The 16,522-nt window shown below is 45.0% G+C and overlaps 2 protein-coding genes; both read right to left on the bottom strand.

Annotated features, from left to right (window-relative positions):
- Positions 1-374: 374 nt before the first annotated feature.
- Positions 375-3,485, bottom strand: GSTUM_00011706001 (uncharacterized protein). XM_002842080.2 has 9 exons: positions 3,284-3,485; positions 2,598-3,213; positions 2,263-2,542; positions 1,870-2,209; positions 1,719-1,818; positions 1,410-1,669; positions 1,301-1,356; positions 790-1,237; positions 375-720 (listed from the first exon to the last, which is right to left on the bottom strand). The coding sequence occupies exons 1-9, from the start codon at positions 3,345-3,347 to the stop codon at positions 566-568; spliced, it is 2,319 nt and encodes a 772-aa protein (XP_002842126.1). The 5' UTR covers positions 3,348-3,485; the 3' UTR covers positions 375-565.
- An 814-nt stretch (positions 3,486-4,299) lies between these two features.
- On the bottom strand, positions 4,300-15,610 carry GSTUM_00011705001 (uncharacterized protein; the record flags this gene model as incomplete). XM_002842079.2 has 7 exons in its annotated part: positions 4,300-4,484; positions 4,540-4,720; positions 4,785-5,172; positions 5,248-5,262; positions 5,288-5,300; positions 5,428-5,435; positions 15,583-15,610. 7 exons carry the CDS (start codon positions 15,608-15,610, stop codon positions 4,344-4,346), a joined length of 774 nt encoding a protein of 257 aa, XP_002842125.1. The 3' UTR covers positions 4,300-4,343.
- Between the last annotated feature and the right edge of the window lie 912 nt (positions 15,611-16,522).

The following is a 16,522-nucleotide window of genomic DNA, read 5'->3' as shown; positions in this document are numbered from 1 at the left end:
GGGATTTATCATACTTGTCTTTCTTCACCGTTGGTTGAGCTTTCAAACCGTAAATTTGGGACGCTTATATAATGAAACCGACCAATCAGAGCACCAAAATCGATTATATAGGATAAGCGCTTCGAATCATAGCTTGAAAGCCAAACCACGTCGCGCCACACAGCCCCTAAGCTTCATGCTTCCCTATGGTATCATATGATGTCAGAAATCACCCACCCTCCTGCCCCCAAACTCCAATTCGGTTGTCAACTCGCTTCACAGGGATGAGGGAGGGTGTCAGGGTAAGGGTAACAAGATTTTTACAAAATTTTGTATGGGTTACAATTGCCACCTCTGGCAAAGTTTTCAAAACCAAATTAGCTCAGTAGGATACCTTTCTCACTCCGAGTCGTTAAATGCTCTCTAATTTTGGAAATATTGTAACAACTTCAAGCACTACGAGTGACAAACTATGACTAGCCTCCTCCCTATTACTGTAAGGTTACATCCATCCATCGGATACATTATGGCCTTAAAAGGGGCACCCGTGCAAATTCAAATACCCATCGTCATTCTGGAGTAAAGTTCACCCCTCCAAGGACCTCGCGACTGCATCTATCGCCGCCGCAGTTATTCCCACATACTTCGTGGCTTCCTCAACATTACCCACTCTAACTGCCTCCGTGATCCCAGGGAGCGTAGTTGGCGCATACCCCGTTTCCACCCCAGGTGCGTAAATCACTAAGTTACCCATGAGTTCCACGCTCTGGCCAGCCCCTCTCAGAAAAAGAGAACAAAGGAAAAACCTACAATGTTTATAAAACGTTCTTTCCGGCAACCCATCACCAATAAACCCCCTCTCAAACTTCCCTAACCTCTTATTGACAATCGCCTCCTGCTCACCACCCCATTCTCCTGGTTCCAACGCCTCTTTAATCGCCATGAGGTTCTTGGCGGCAACAGTAAACCTACTAATCGCGGCTTCCAGCCGTGACACATCTAGCGCCATCCCAGCGTCTTCCATCTCGCCTTTCAGGTCTAGGAACATAGAATGCAGGGCTGTGGAGAAGGTGGTGACGTTGTATGGGAGGAGGACATTCTCGGAGATTCGTAAGACGGTCTTACCGGCGATTTGCGCCATCGCCGAGTGGTAGGAGAAGGATGGGTCGATCCACTTGGTCATCCAGGCATAGCTGTCGTAGTTAGAGTGGTAGTGGTATACCGGTTCCCCAGGACCGTTTTTAAAGCCAAAGTCGATCTAGGACACTTTAGTGAGACGTCTTTTTTTGCAGGAAAGGATGGTAGAAAGAAGGAGGCTCACGACGGCAATTCCAGAGGTATGAATGAAGGCCATATAGTCGCTGCCGGAACCGGGGACTTGAGATTGTGTTAGACATTACCGATATATTTTGTATCAGGGAATCATGTACCTCTCGTTACACCTTTGTGTGTACTCCATTCGTCATAGATAGATTTTCCTGGTGTTTTCGGAGATGAGGTGTCTTTGAGTGTATCTTCGACGAGACCCCACAGCTCTGGTACGGCTGCAAGACTAAAGTGCGACCCCGAAACAGCCACATCAACATTGACATACGCCACCATATTAGGCACAGCCCACGTCACGAACTCTTCAAACCACTCTGTTGACCCGACCATTCCGTATTCTTCGGCGTCCCAGGACGCCAACACGCTATCTCACTCAACTTGTGCACTGTAAAATAGGGTGAGGGGAATCTTACATAGTACGCTTGGGCCTCCATCCCTGTCTCAAGAGCTCACCAAACGCCTTGGATAGTTCTACCAGCATTGCAGTTCCGGAATTGGGATCCGAGGCTCCGCCTGGACAGGTAAGTATCGCAGCTAGTGTTGGAGGGAAGGATTGCAACATACCGACAATCCAGGCGTCTCTGTGATTCCCAATAACGATAACCTCATCCTCGATGGTCCCATTGATGACGCCGATAGTGTTCCATATAGGAGTGTATGTATAATCCACTACATTCTCAAGGTTAATAACAGCTCCGGGTCTTGGACCGACAGAGTAAGAAACATTGAGACCCCCGGCCCAGTTAGGCCTGTCCACCTCCTGGGCAGTCAACCCGTATCCCTCAAGAGCTTGAAGGAGTGGGAGGGCATCCCTAAACGATAATGGCAATGACGGGATTGAGGGGATGAACGCATATGGGTCTTCCCTTTTCACGCCGGGCTTAGAAGGGTATCCTGGGGTTGTCTATTCGTTCTTAACATAAACATAGGTGAGGGGATAGAAGTTATGTGACTGACCGGATCTCCCACCATAGTGGCCAGAAACGTTGTCGATCCACGCTGCACTGAAGATGGATTCCTTGCTGGGCCATCGGGATATGCCGCATATCCGTTTGCCTCTGTGATGTTTCCATCATCTCCCGGGTCAGAGTACATGAGTACTGCTATCATTCCTTGTTCCTGGGCATACTTGACCTTAAGGCCTCTGAAGGATCTACCGTACTTTACGAGGGCGATTTTCCCTTTTAGATCGACCCCGAGGTCAACCAATCTCTGGTAATCTCTCTTTCCTCCCACTCTGCCACCCAATTCCTGAGCAGCTTTCGATGACACGATATGAGAGAAGCACCCACCCAACATAAACATACTCCGCCTCTGCACTCCCACCCTTCGAATACCCATGGAAAGTCGGTACCCTGTCCGTCGCACCAGTCGTTGGGTCCTGGGGAAGAACATCCTCTTCCAACCCAGCCACAAACCTCTCCCCACCATCAATCGTCAAGCTCAGCGAGTGAGAGACTGGGTAATTCAGATAAACCTCATACTCGACCAAATGCGACGGAATCCCGTTCTCGATCCATTTGTCCCGCGTCCACTCCGCCATGGACTTATTCGTCCCCGCGAGATGCTTGCCGTGAGTGTAGTAGTGCGACCACTGGGCGATGGCGGTAGTACTGATGGACTCGGTCATGATAGCTTCCTGCTCGGCTAGCGTCAGGTTTGCGCGTCGGAAGACAGGCCGGCAATCGGGGGGAGGGCTATTCTTCTCCGAGTAAGGAGTGAAGGGATAATCATCGTTTTGATGTTTTCCCTGGGGTTGGATTGCGCTTTGTGGTTGGGAGTAGCGGTGGTGAAAGTAGTTTATTGTGAACCAGACGAAGGAGCCTAGTAATAGGAGCCGGATGGGGAGCAATTTGGTCTTAGATAAATTGCGCTTAAGCGCTTGCTTTGGCTTTGCGATATCTTCGACTAATACCTCGGTTAGTAGGGAGCAATACTGCCTTTAGGAAGAACGAAATATTAATAAATAGGGACTCACTGTTCTCTTCATCACTCCCGCCCTCAAACTTGTCCTCCATTGGAGTTGCAACCACTTTAGTCATTTTCGACTTTGAGAAAATCAAGATAAATAATTAAAGGATCAAAGACCACCTTGCACCGAAAACCCTACTCGAGTACCATAACCCCCTTAAGGAGCTATGGCCAGAAAATTTGGTATGATATGGTCGCGGTTTTGTAACGCGAGGGATTACAACGACCGATCACAACACAGGCACCCGATTCTCGACCAGCGGGTTGACAAAAAGTCGGGCGCACTTCCAAAAGGAGAAGCGGAAGTTGTATGCAGACCAAACCAGATTAAGAAGTTCAAGTGATATTTCATGAGTATGATTTGGTGTTGGCGAAAAGTAGGGCGCACTTCTGGACATAGAGGAGGCAATTTTTCATAAACCAAGTTATAAAAGACAATATCTTAGGTCTACCACACTCAGGTGGAAAGGCACCCGGCCCTTGCACAATGTATCCATCTCGGAAGTTTAACGATCCTATGCTCGAATAGAGCCTATTGGGGAGAGTTGATGCGGAATATTGAGACAAAAGCAGGACTTGAAGGTCCGCCCGCCAATCCACATCACTACCGTTCTCTTACCAATCGGATGGGGCCGTCTCCCTTCGGATCTTGGCCTGGGATATGATAGCGCCCCTATCTGAGCAGGTGTGATGTGTACTGACACCAGAGAGTGAGTAAAAAAAAGAGGGAGCGGTCATGGGGCATTTGTTGAGCAGTTCTTACTATGATACTACGATATACCGTACAGTACACCACAATCTCTAATTGAAACAGGACAAATGCTATATATCTACTCTTCCATCGCCAACCAGAGTGCTGCATATTGATGGTATTGTCCAGGGGAGTAGGGAGAATGGACAGCTCTGTTTGATAGTCTTCCAAGTTAAGAAACTCACCAAACCCCTCATCGCCGCCAAGGACTCTAAATGTTGCTCAGAAGAGGCAACTATATTGGATATCAAATACCTCCCAATACGTAAGCATTAACAAATATTTTGTTTAATTTACCCCCGTCTATCCCTAGTTTCTATGAAGACGAAGTGCCTGAAGCCGCACCTCCTGCCGACGATGACTGACCGCCACCACGAGTCTTCTTCCTCGCAGCCTCCTCCTGCTTCTCCTTTTCGATATCCTTGACATAGCCCTCGATATCCTCGATAGTCATCATCTACGCCACGAGTTATCAGCACTACCCGAAAACAAATGGAGAGGAAATAATATACCTCCATCTCCTTCCCTGGCTCCATGATAGCAATTTCAATATTCTTAGCACCAGTTTGAACCACCTCCAGGAGCGACTTGACTGTGAGTTTTACAGTCTCCTCGCGATCCATATCCTCCTTGTAATTCCTCTCCAAAAACTCTCTGACCGTCTTGCTAGACCTACCAATGGCATTTGCTTTCCTATTCCATAATGCCAGGTTAACCCTGTACCCCACCAGAAACCTGCAAGCCGAAAAGAACCTACCACGCAGAATAAATGCCTGACGGCTCGGTCTGATAAAGTCTCGGAATTTTGTCGTTAGGATCAAAACCAATGATAAGCGTACTAATACCAAAAGGCCTGACACCGCCACTCTGTGTGTACCTCTGCTGGACACCGGCAACGTATTTTGTGATATACTCGATAGTGACAGGGTCCTCTACAGTTAGACGATGAGATTGTGCCTCCAGTCTTGCCTTGTCGACGAGAATACGGGCATCAGCGTTTAATCCGGCGAAAGCAAGACAAACATGGTTATCCACGAGGCCGATTTTGCTCGGGGTGATACGTGTATCTTGAAGTTTCATAGCAGAGCGTTTCTCGCAGCCGAGAACAACGATGGAGGTCCCTTTAACGCCAACGGCGCAGGTTCCTTGATAAGTTTAGTATATTTCGGGATAGATATTTTTGCGTGCACGGATGGAGGGAGGGAGATGGGTACAAGTACCTCTCTTGACGGCTTCTAAAGCATATTCAACTTGGAATACGTGACCATCGGGACTAGTGTGAATTAGATAGGGATGCGGTGGTCAATAGATGGGGATAGAGGGGTATGATGGATACCTGAAAACTGTAAGGCACGTCAATTATTAGTGTTCTATCCGTTTAGAGTTTCATTTCGAGGCACACTTACCACTCAAAGCTCTATCATAAGACCCAGCCATCTTTGATAAATCAGCGGGCTATAGAAACTAGAGAAGGTGATGTAGAGGAGCTCGCGTAGATGGAGAGGTAATGTTGGAAGCTTCCACGGATGTCAGAGTTCTAGCAATGCCCGTCGGTTGGATGGGGTCTTGGTTCCCAGGAAGGTAGGATTGGGAGAAATACAAAGGCTATTGTTTCGCCCACCTCTTGGCACTTGAGGCTTAGCAACAGAGGCCTCGAGGCGGTTGTATGGCGCGAGAATGATAGTCTACCAGTATGGAACTGTCTGTCCAGAGACCAATTCTATGACTGATTCTACACTGATTCTACACTACTACTCAAGCATCTTCCTCCGATTGGTAAGATCATTCACCTGGTATTTATCCATGTCTACTACTCGTACCTTTTACACCCTTTTTTCCCCAGGTATAAGTTAAACATATTACCGTCTGCTCACTACTCGAGTACCGGTACTCGAGTACGGTACCCGCAGGATCTTGCTGATCCCCTCTCCCGCCCTTCTTGACCATACCTGAATATAAATAATCCCGAGACCCTGGGAGCCAGGAAAACAAAAATTTGCAGATGCTATATAGGTCGCACCGCGGTGGAACCCGGGATCCAGTGCTTTTGGTTCTATAAATTTCCCAAATAAATGATTGACTTTATTTCGCTGACACCCCACCACACCAGGCCCGAACTTAAATCAATGAGTTTTACAGAGCAGATACACGAGTGCCCTTCTCTAATTTCACTACCAGAAAAAAAAAAATATTTGAATGCATTCGCTTCTAGAAGATCCTATGGTGGATAGAAGTTGTACGAGCAGAGGTCGAATTTGTCGAATTTGCTCTCGTGGTATCACAGTCGTAGAGTCAAATCACGGTCTATGATACGAGTATCATATATACTCGAGTAGATGTACAGTACTGTACAGTACAGTACCAGCGTGCCAAATAAAGACCCCGGATGACTTGACCCCCAAGTCTCGCATGTTAAAAAAACCTGATTAATAAGTAACCCCTAACCCTGATGATAGTTTAATAATTACAATGCCATGATCAAATTTTCGTTTTCAAACTCCCTGAAAATTCCCCCACTGTGAAGGTTGCCCCACGCTTGGATAGAACCAAGAATCAATCCCTTTGTTTGATGCCGAATTTCACAGCTTTTTAGCATGAGATCTGTGGTGTGATCAGCAAAAGCTAAACACAATAGAGTAAGCTTATGACGTGGTGATTAGGGGAAATGAGGTCTAGGTTGGATCACAGGTAATCCCTTCCTTCGTTTTCAAGCACACCGCTAAGTCAGTTCATTAACCAGATCTGAGTTGGTGCCCACCCTCAGGCTTTTGTGGGGGGGTTCAGGAATTCGCCACCATCATTTGTCAATATCAAAAAAAAAAGTCCAGGCAGTGTTCTATTGCTACTCCTCATTGCCAACAAACTGAAAGACAACGAATAAACATCCTCAGGTATGTCTAGAATCATTTGATTGTATATATAAATTTTAATAAAGGCACAGGACACAGAGCGGACTCAGATGGAGAATGAGGAGGTATTGTTTGGTTTGTGGAATCCTCCAAGATCGCATGCACCACCTCTTAACCTTGATGATTCGGAAGACGAAATTGAAGTTGAAGGATATGAGGTAGAAGAGGACTTCGAAGAAGAGCAAGAACCCAGAAATCCAGAGCATGAAGTCTCGGAACTTGCAGAAGAGAGAGGAGGTTATGGAGAGGCTGGAGTTCCACCACGAATGATACAATATGGGACTATTTCACTTCCTGAAGTTCCACGATATAGGTCTTTTCAGCATCCCGCTCCAAGGCATGATCGTGTTGTATACCTTCCGAATGACTTTTATGACCAAGCAACAAACTACAATGGCTTTCAGCAACTATCTTCAAATTCTGAGGCCAGTTCACCAAATTTTATACCTTCTCCGATGTCTTTTTTTCAGCTCTTTTTTACTAATGAAGAGTTTGAAATATTAGTAACAAATACAAACTCCTATACTAGACAAAAGGGTGCAGGAAGGCAAGGAAGAGCATGGCGGCCAACTTCTGGAGCAGAGTTAAAGATTTTCTGTGGTATTTTGATATATATGGGTGTCAATCAGAGTCTGAGTGTTGCAACTTATTGGAGTAAAAACTGAGAGTTTCCAGTCCATGAGATTATTCGATACATGACTTTAGTCAGATTTGAGCAGCTAAAACGATACTTCCATGTTGCTCCGCCACGTGAAACTCCACTTCCACCGTCTCAATGGTCCTATAAGCTCCAGCCTCTTGCTTATAACCTATAATGCCACTTTCAGTATTTCTGTCTACCAGCTACCGAGGTATCCATAGACGAGATGATGGTTCGGTTTACTGGTAGATCAAACCATACAACAATGATTAATGGAAAGCCCATACCACAGGGATATAAAATGCTCGCACTCTGTGATCGAGAATATACTTTTAGTTTTATGTTTTCTTCCCAATCACAGTCCTTTCCTAATCTGCTATCCCTCTATCATGGAAGAGAAGTATTATCCACCACCTCGAAAGCTGTCTTTCAGCTTGCAACTACTCTGCCAGCACAATACTTCCGCTTTGTCCTTTACTGAGACAACTATTTCAGTAATATTCCTTTATTTACAGCATTACGGGAATTCAATATTACTGCTTGTAGTACCGTACATACTACATCTACTCACTACCCATCTGAGTTCAAAATCGAAAAGCGGAATTCAGGAGTACCCTGGAATACCGTATCTGGTATTGTTTCTAGTAGTGTTTTAGTCTTACTAGGATAGGATAAAACATTAGTTTGGTTTCTGACTACAGCTCATGAGGCAACTCCAGAGCATCAAAACTTTGAATACCATGACCGGCATCGACCGCATATTACCGATACTAATCGGAACCTAATTGAGCAAGGTTGGGGCTCAGACCTGATTCGTCGTCTTTTACTTCCTCGCTTCTCAGTTGACTATAATGACTTTATAGGTGGTGTTGATATTGCTGACCAGACAAGAAGTTATTACAGTACTCAATTGAGAGTTTGTTGAAATTGGTTTCCAATATTTTTATGGCTTTTAGATACAGCAATCATAAACTCATATCTTATTGCTTGTCAAACTCTACCACATCCTCCCTGCCATGCCACATACCTACAACATCATGGCTGCTTCCAAACCCGCCTTGCTTGGAACTTAGTTTTATCTGGTTTTCAAACTCTCAATCCTTCCTTTGCACGGTGACTCCAAACTGAACTCAACCCACCCACCCAAGGCCAACACTACCCTAACAGCATACCAAAGGGAAATACCTCTGAAGCTCGGTATACTGGTTATATGGGAAAAAACTCTAAGCTCTCTCCGGCTCAGTTCACCCTTGCAACTCATTCACTCCAGTCAGTCATGAAGTGTACCCTATCATTTTGTCTATTTTGTCGATTTCTATCCAAATCCCTAAGTCATAGAATGCAGTTTAATGATGGACTTGGATCACGGGGCCCGGAGGAGAAAGTAAGGCATACAAAATTTGAATGTAGTTACTGTAGAGTTCCTCTTGGCCATGAATTTTGTTTTAATATGTATCACCAATATAGGGAGTAAACCCTATCAATTGAATTTCAAGTAAGTTTATATTAACCATACTCAGATATAATGTGTTTATAATGGTTGCAACAAGCTCACCAAGAGAGGAATAGCGATCAGCACCTCACTCTCACTAAAGTCACTAAAAGTGTGTGAAAACCGGTACAGCTGAAGGGATAGGAGAGCAACGAAAGTAGAAGTAGGGTAGAAGCATGAATGATAACAACCAACTTTATCAATGGCCGAACAAGAAGAGTGATACGACAGTGATGAGGTTGAAGCTGAATTTGTGAGGTTAGAGGAATATATCGATATAGAGCGAGCTGACAATGAGGTTATAGATGTGAATGGAGGTGTCACGAACGTGGCTTAAGCGAGGAAAGGGTTTTCACGTGACGCATAGTTATGAGTCACAGGTACGTTATTGTTTTACACATATGACTCATTTGGGTCATATGATTTGTTATGTGTGGGATTTGTGATGCTTTCGCACATGGCTCAAGTATGAGTCATGGGACGTGCGCCTGATAAGTATGCCTTGTGAGTATGCCTTGTGGGTAAGCCTCGCGCATATGATTGATGTTTTGCACATGACCTCATTATAAGGTCATGGGTTTCGCGCATATGACTCAGTCAAGTCATATGACTTGTTTATTCCGTTATGATTGGTTTATGAGTTTTTGTACATTACCTCGCTATGAGGTCATGGGTTTTGAGCATGTGATCACTTTGGTCACATGATTAGTTTGTTATGATTCGGTTTCGCACATGTGACCACTTTAGGTCACATGACTACAGGCGGGAAGAATACTATATAAGGAGGCCGATGCGGCCGAGGAAGATAGGTTCTTCACGCTTTGTTCTAAGTACTTTTCCTACTTATTACTTTAATGAATATAAAACACCTTTACGATCTTTATCTTTATTGCAACGTTATCATTACGCCAAGAAGTGCTCGTCACAAAGACGAGTTAGAGAAAGCTTACGATAGGCGTTTCCGATAGAAGACAAAGGTCTTATACTATCGGTAACGTAGGCAGAGGCCTAGAGCTATCGTAAGACAAACAAAGAAGAAGACAGAAAAGATAAGTATCGTTCCCCATCGCCAAGAACTAACTATCTAAAAGGGGATCGTTACATTACAATGCATCACCTAGTGCGACGCCAAACGATACAAGACGGCATCCTTCAACCCAGACAGGGAAGGAGATATTGACATTGACGATCAAAATCTTAAACTAGGAGGATTCAGCAACGCCCTAGATCACGTCTCGGCAGAACCCTCGAGAGCAGCAAGTCCAGTAACCCCAGAGAAAGGATCACCAGTCGATAGCTCTCCTGCAGGAACTCCACAACCTGAGAGAATGTCGGGATCCGCAGTACGTGGGCCACCGGCCCCAGCCGCTCCAGCACCAGGAACCAGCATACTTGGAATGACTAAAAATCAGTTTCAGGCATTTCTTGCAGCCACGCGAAATACAGGGCAAGGAAATGTCCAACGACCAAAAGCAAAGGAGCCCGACACATACGAAGGAGCTGAAGATAAGCTACGAATATTCTTAGCACAATGCGAAGGATATTTTGCTATTAAAGGATATGGAGATCAACATGATGAGATCAAGATTCCATATGTGGAATCTCTGCTCAGAGGACCCACGGGGCAATGAATCATGCCTTTCCAAGATGGAAGGAAGCAGAGGGAATGGGTCACATATGAAGAGTTCAAGGCGACACTCTTCGAACAATTTGGAGATCCCAATACCAAAGAAACAGCAAGATGAAAGCTAGAAAAACTTCAGCAAGGAAAACAAACATTTTCAGCATACTGGAACGAATGCCGACTATTGGAATACGAGGCCAAGTTTGATGATGCTACTCTCTACATCATCCTCCTGAGAAACTGTAGCGAGAGACTCCGAGAGGCATGGGGAATCTCTGACCTGCACTATATGACAGCCGAACGATTTACAAGATGGGTAATAGATAAAGAAAGCAAATTAAACATGGTTCGAAGCAACTCGGAAAACACTATAGCGCACAGAGTGGTTCAATCATCTAGGAATGTGGATGGGACCTTTAAACTACAAGCACCTCGAGGAGAAAGCCGAGCATTACCACCAGGCGAGCCAATGGAGTTAGACAAATCAAGAGCAGGACCGGCTCTGAATCTGTCTAAGGCAGAGTACGCCAGAAGAATGAATGGGAAACTCTACCTAAGGTGCGGAAAAGCAGGACATCGGATACGAGAATGCAGAAGCCGACCGGACAATAGATACCAAGGAAACAGAGCTGCTGGAAATAATCGTTTCCAAAATCAAAAAAGAAGCAACATTCGCGAAATGATAGCAGAAGATTCACCGGTGGAAAACGACGAGGGTCCCCAGTAAACGGTGGTCTGGGAGACCCAAGATGTGGACCTGGAAAACCCATCAAATTAGCAAACTACTACACGGCACTACACAGAAAAAGAGAGAAAGAAGATGGAGATCACGTAATGATCAAAACAAAGATATACAACGAAGAAAACAAAGAAACAACAATATATGCAATGCTCGACTTTGGGGCCACCGAAGACTTCATCGACAAAGAAATATGCGACAAATACGGCCTCCACACCAAACAAGTGAAGAAAGCAAGACAAGTCTACTTAGCGGATGGAAAACCCAGCGCTATGGGTCCTATAACCCATACGGCGACAGTACCTATGGACATTGACAGCCATAGGAAAATGGCAACCTTCCAAGTAGCAGATCTGAAAAACCATGAGATAGTCCTAGGGATGCCATGGTTACGAAAACATAATCCGACGATCGATTGGAACGAGAATAAGACAACCTTTACAAGCGAAATATGTGCGACACAATGTCTCAACAGTTCGCCTGTGGTCTACTCAATACCGATACGGGAAGCGGAAGAAGAAACTTTGCATGCAAAGTTCGCCGAGATGCGGCAAGATAAGAGAGTCCGGATACAAAGGTTGGACCAAGAGGCAAAAGTGCCTACCCAGGGTTCCAAAGGGGCAGCAGGACACGACCTATACGCCAACGAAGGAATCAAGATACCGGCCAATGAGCAGGCAATGATAGTGACGGGAATAGCCATTGGACTCCCAAAGGCAGCTATGGACGAATAGCACCCCACAGTGGTCTAGCAGTCAAACATCGGCTCATGACCATGGCAGGTGTGATCGACGCTGACTATACAGGTGAAATAAAAGTGGTCCTGGCCAACCTATCCCAATAGGACTACCAAGTCCAGAAAGGCGATCGAATCGCACAGTTGATAATTGAAAAAATCAACCAAAAGGATCTGCATGAAGTAGATCAACTGGAGGAAACCACAAGAGGAAATAAGGGATTTGGAAGCACAGACCAAAACGAGCTCGATACAACAAAAAGAATTAAGATCAAAGAGATCACAGCACAAGCCTTTGGACGGTACTATCGAAGAGGAGATACCACAGGAATTCTCAAATGGACATACGAAGACGATAAAGCAGTTCTAGCAAAAATCAACATCAGCACAGAGCTAGCAATCCAGGACAAGAAATACCAAAGCAAAAAAGGATGGAAAGAATTGGTTCCAAAAGAATTTCACCAATTCACAAATCTATTCCAAGAAGAGGAAGCTACAGAGCTACCACCTCGAAGACCAGGAATCGATCACGAAATTCAGCTGGACAAAGATGAAAAAACCGGAAAGATAAAAGAGATTCCCTACAAGAAGTTATACCCCCTAGGAGAAGCAGAGCTTGAAGAACTTAGGAAGTACATTGAGCAAAACCTAAAGCGAGGATGGATCAGAGACTCTTTTGCGTCAGGAGGATTCCCAATACTATTCGTCAAAAAGAAAGTCGGAAAAATGAGACTTTGTGTGGACTACAGAGTCCTCAATTCGGTTACCAAGAAAGACCGATATCTGCTACCCTTGATTGGAGAAGCACTGGACAGACTACGGTCAGCAAAATACTTCACCAAACTCAACATCAAAGACGCGTACCACAATATACGCATCAATGCAGGAGACGAATGGAAGACTACATTCGCCTCAAGATACGGAATGTTCGAATTCTTGGTTATGCCCTTCGGGCTAACCAACGTACCAGCTTCATTCCAGAGATGGATCAACAAAGTCCTTAATAAGTACATCGACATATGTTGCATCATATACTTGGACGATGTACTCATATACTCGGAAAATATACAGCAACACCAAAAAGATATCAGCAATATCATGGCCGCAATACAAGGATCAGGAATGAAGATCAAACCAACAAAATGTGAATTCCATAAGGAAGAAACAGAATACCTTGGATTTATCATCAATCGAAATGGGGTCAAGGTTGACCCTGTTAAAATAGCAGCCATATGGGATTGGGCCAAACCAAACAACAAGACAGATGTTCAATGCTTTATGGGATTCTGCAACTTTTATCGAAGGTTCATAGAGGGATTTAGCAGGCTTGCAAAACCACTCTATAACCTAACCAAGAAAGACAAAAAGTGGGAATGGGGGGAAACTGAACAAAAAGCATATGATGCAATACGAACGCATCTAACATCGGCACCCATACTGGTTCATTTCGACCCAAACAGAAGGACAATGATCAAAACGGATGCTTCAAAATATGTATGCTCAGGCATACTATCACAACAATGCGACGATGGAAAATGGAGGCCAGTGTCCTATCGATCCAAGACAATGACCCCCGCAGAGTACAACTAGGATGTTGCAAACAAAGAACTATTAGCAATAGTTCAAGCATTAAAAGAATGGAGAAGATACGTTTCGAACAACGACCATCCAGTCCAAGTTCTAACCGACCACAAGAACCTGGTGCCGTTCATGACTACGAAAGAACTGAACGACCGCCAGATAAGATGGATGGAACACCTTACCAAATACAACTTCAAAATCGAATACTGACTAGGCAAAGAAAGTGGAAAGCCAGATGCTCTCACAAGGATTGCAAGCGACAAACCACAAACGAAAAAAGACGAAAGAATCAAACAAAAAATACGAACACTATTACCAAAAACCTACTTTGAGGCAATGGAGGTTATCCAATTCACATCAACGGAGGAAAGAGGAATCGAGAACGCAAACGAGAAAGACAAAATAATTCAGACAATAAGAGAAGCCTTGCAGGAAGGAAAGAAAGAGATGAAAGGAATTGCTCTGGGTTTATGCCAATGGAAGGACGGAAATATGTGATACGACGGAAAACAATGGATCCCGGAAGAAGAGGAGATAAGGACAAACATCATACGACAATACCACGATATCCGAATGGCAGGACACGGAGGAACGGCTAAAACCACGGAATTCATTACAAGGTCATTCTATTGGCCAGGACTGCGTGAAGACGTCAAACGATATGTCAAAAACTGCGACATATGCCAAAGGACGAAAATGGCTAAACACGCACCATATGGATTACTAAAATCAAACGAAGTTCCCAAACAACCATGGGAAACAATTACTATGGATTTCATCACGGACCTACCAGCATCGGAAAATTGCGATAGCATCCTGGTCGTGGTGGATCATCTGACCAAAATGAGCCATTTCATTCCGGTTAGAAAAGATATCAACACGAGGGATTTTATACAAACCTTCTTCAGAGAGGTTTTCTGACTTCATGGCCTACCCAAGAATATCATCACCGATCAAGGAACACTATTCACATCGGGACTATGGAAAAAAGTAAGCGGGGAAATGGGAATACAAAACAGAATGAGCACAGCGTTCCACCCACAAACGGATGGACAAATGGAACGAGTAAATGCGATACTCGAACAATATTTAAGAGCTTATGTCAACTATCAACAAGATGATTAGTACAAGCTGTTATCAATGGCCAAATTCGCATACAATAATGGAAAGCAAGAAATGATCGGCACCATACCATTCTTCGCGAATTACGGTCAACATCCACAAAGTCAGACCACATATTATATGATTAATGATGTGATACCAGAGAAAGCGGATATGGGAAAACTACATGAAACCTTGCAATACGAGATGAGTCAAGCACAACAACGGCAAAAAGAACAATACGATAAGCACCGAAGACCGGATCCGAACATACAACTGGGAGATATGGTATGGCTAATACCACATAATATCCATACGACACGACGATCAAAGAAACTGGACTACAAGAAAATCGGACCCTTCAGGATATTAGAAAAAGTGGACAGCCAAGCTTATAAACTCGACCTTCTCCCCTCAATGCTAATACACAATACATTCCACATCTCACTCCTCGAATTACACAATGACAATAAGTTTCCTTCCCAAACACTTATTCCTCTCCCTCCAATCGAACTCAACGGAGAACCAGAATATCAGCACGACGAAATAGTCGATTCCCGCTTCTTCCACGGTCACCTCCAATACCAAGCCAAGTAGACAGGATATTCTCCTGAATACGATAAAACTTGGTACTTCGCACACAACTTCGAAAACGCACAAGATACCATCTCAACCTTCCACCAGCGATACCCAGGCAAGCCCGGCCCAGGTGACAATTATGTTCAATCAAGACAAAGGCGAGGGAAAGACTCCTGCGCCATTGTAGCAACACGAGGACTGGGGCGATAGCCCCAGCCAAAATCACACCCACCAGCCCCAAATACTCATTCATGGGGCCAACCGATGAAGAACTCAAGGAAAGGGAAAGACAAGTACAGCATAATGCCATGTCATGGACGGTATGCTACGATGATGGTTGCCAATCACACTTTGGCGACCAAGAAGGCTCAGGATAGTTCCCGAGGGAATGTCGAAAGCGTGGCCTACACCCGGACCACGTTCTAAAGCATTGGCAACAATGCTTTAGAAATGGGTGCAGGATGCACAGCGCACAGAAAATATCTGCGGGATTCTACCCGCAGAAGGATGGAAGCAGAAAAGAGTTGGAAGGAGAAGATGCCAGAAAGGTATAGGCCGCGAGGACACGGTCCAGGGAGGGAGGAGCCCAAAACTCCTCCGCAGAGATGGAACCAGATGTCAGGAGCCTACACAGGCAGATCTGGGGACTCCGAGAAAAACTGGGCCAAGCCGAGGCCACAATTTCGGCAAACGACAAAATGATCGTGGAGCTAAGACAGCTGAACGACAATTAGCGGCAAACGATCGAAATGGCAAACCTGACTCTGGAATCGGTAAGGGTCAGATGGAGGATAGCCGATGAAATGTTCCACAAGCTGAGAAGGACCATGCGCTCGGCAGGATGGGAACTATTGAAACTGGGAGAAAAGACCTGATGGCACTCAGGCTTAGGAGGAGGGGAGCTAATGTCATGAACGTGGCTTAAGTAAGAAAAGGGTTTTCACGTAACGCATAGTTATGAGTCACAGGTACGTTATTGTTTTACACATATGACTCATTCGGGTCATATGATTTGTTATGTGTGGGATTTGTGATGCTTTCGCACATGGCTCAAGTATGAGTCATGGGACGTGCGCCTGATAAGTATGCCTTGC

Source organism: Tuber melanosporum (assembly GCF_000151645.1).
Source record: "Tuber melanosporum whole genome shotgun sequence assembly, scaffold_9, strain Mel28".
NCBI lineage: Eukaryota > Fungi > Ascomycota > Pezizomycetes > Pezizales > Tuberaceae > Tuber > Tuber melanosporum.
Note: the sequence above shows the minus strand (reverse complement) of the source record. Positions and strands in the feature narration are given on the sequence as shown.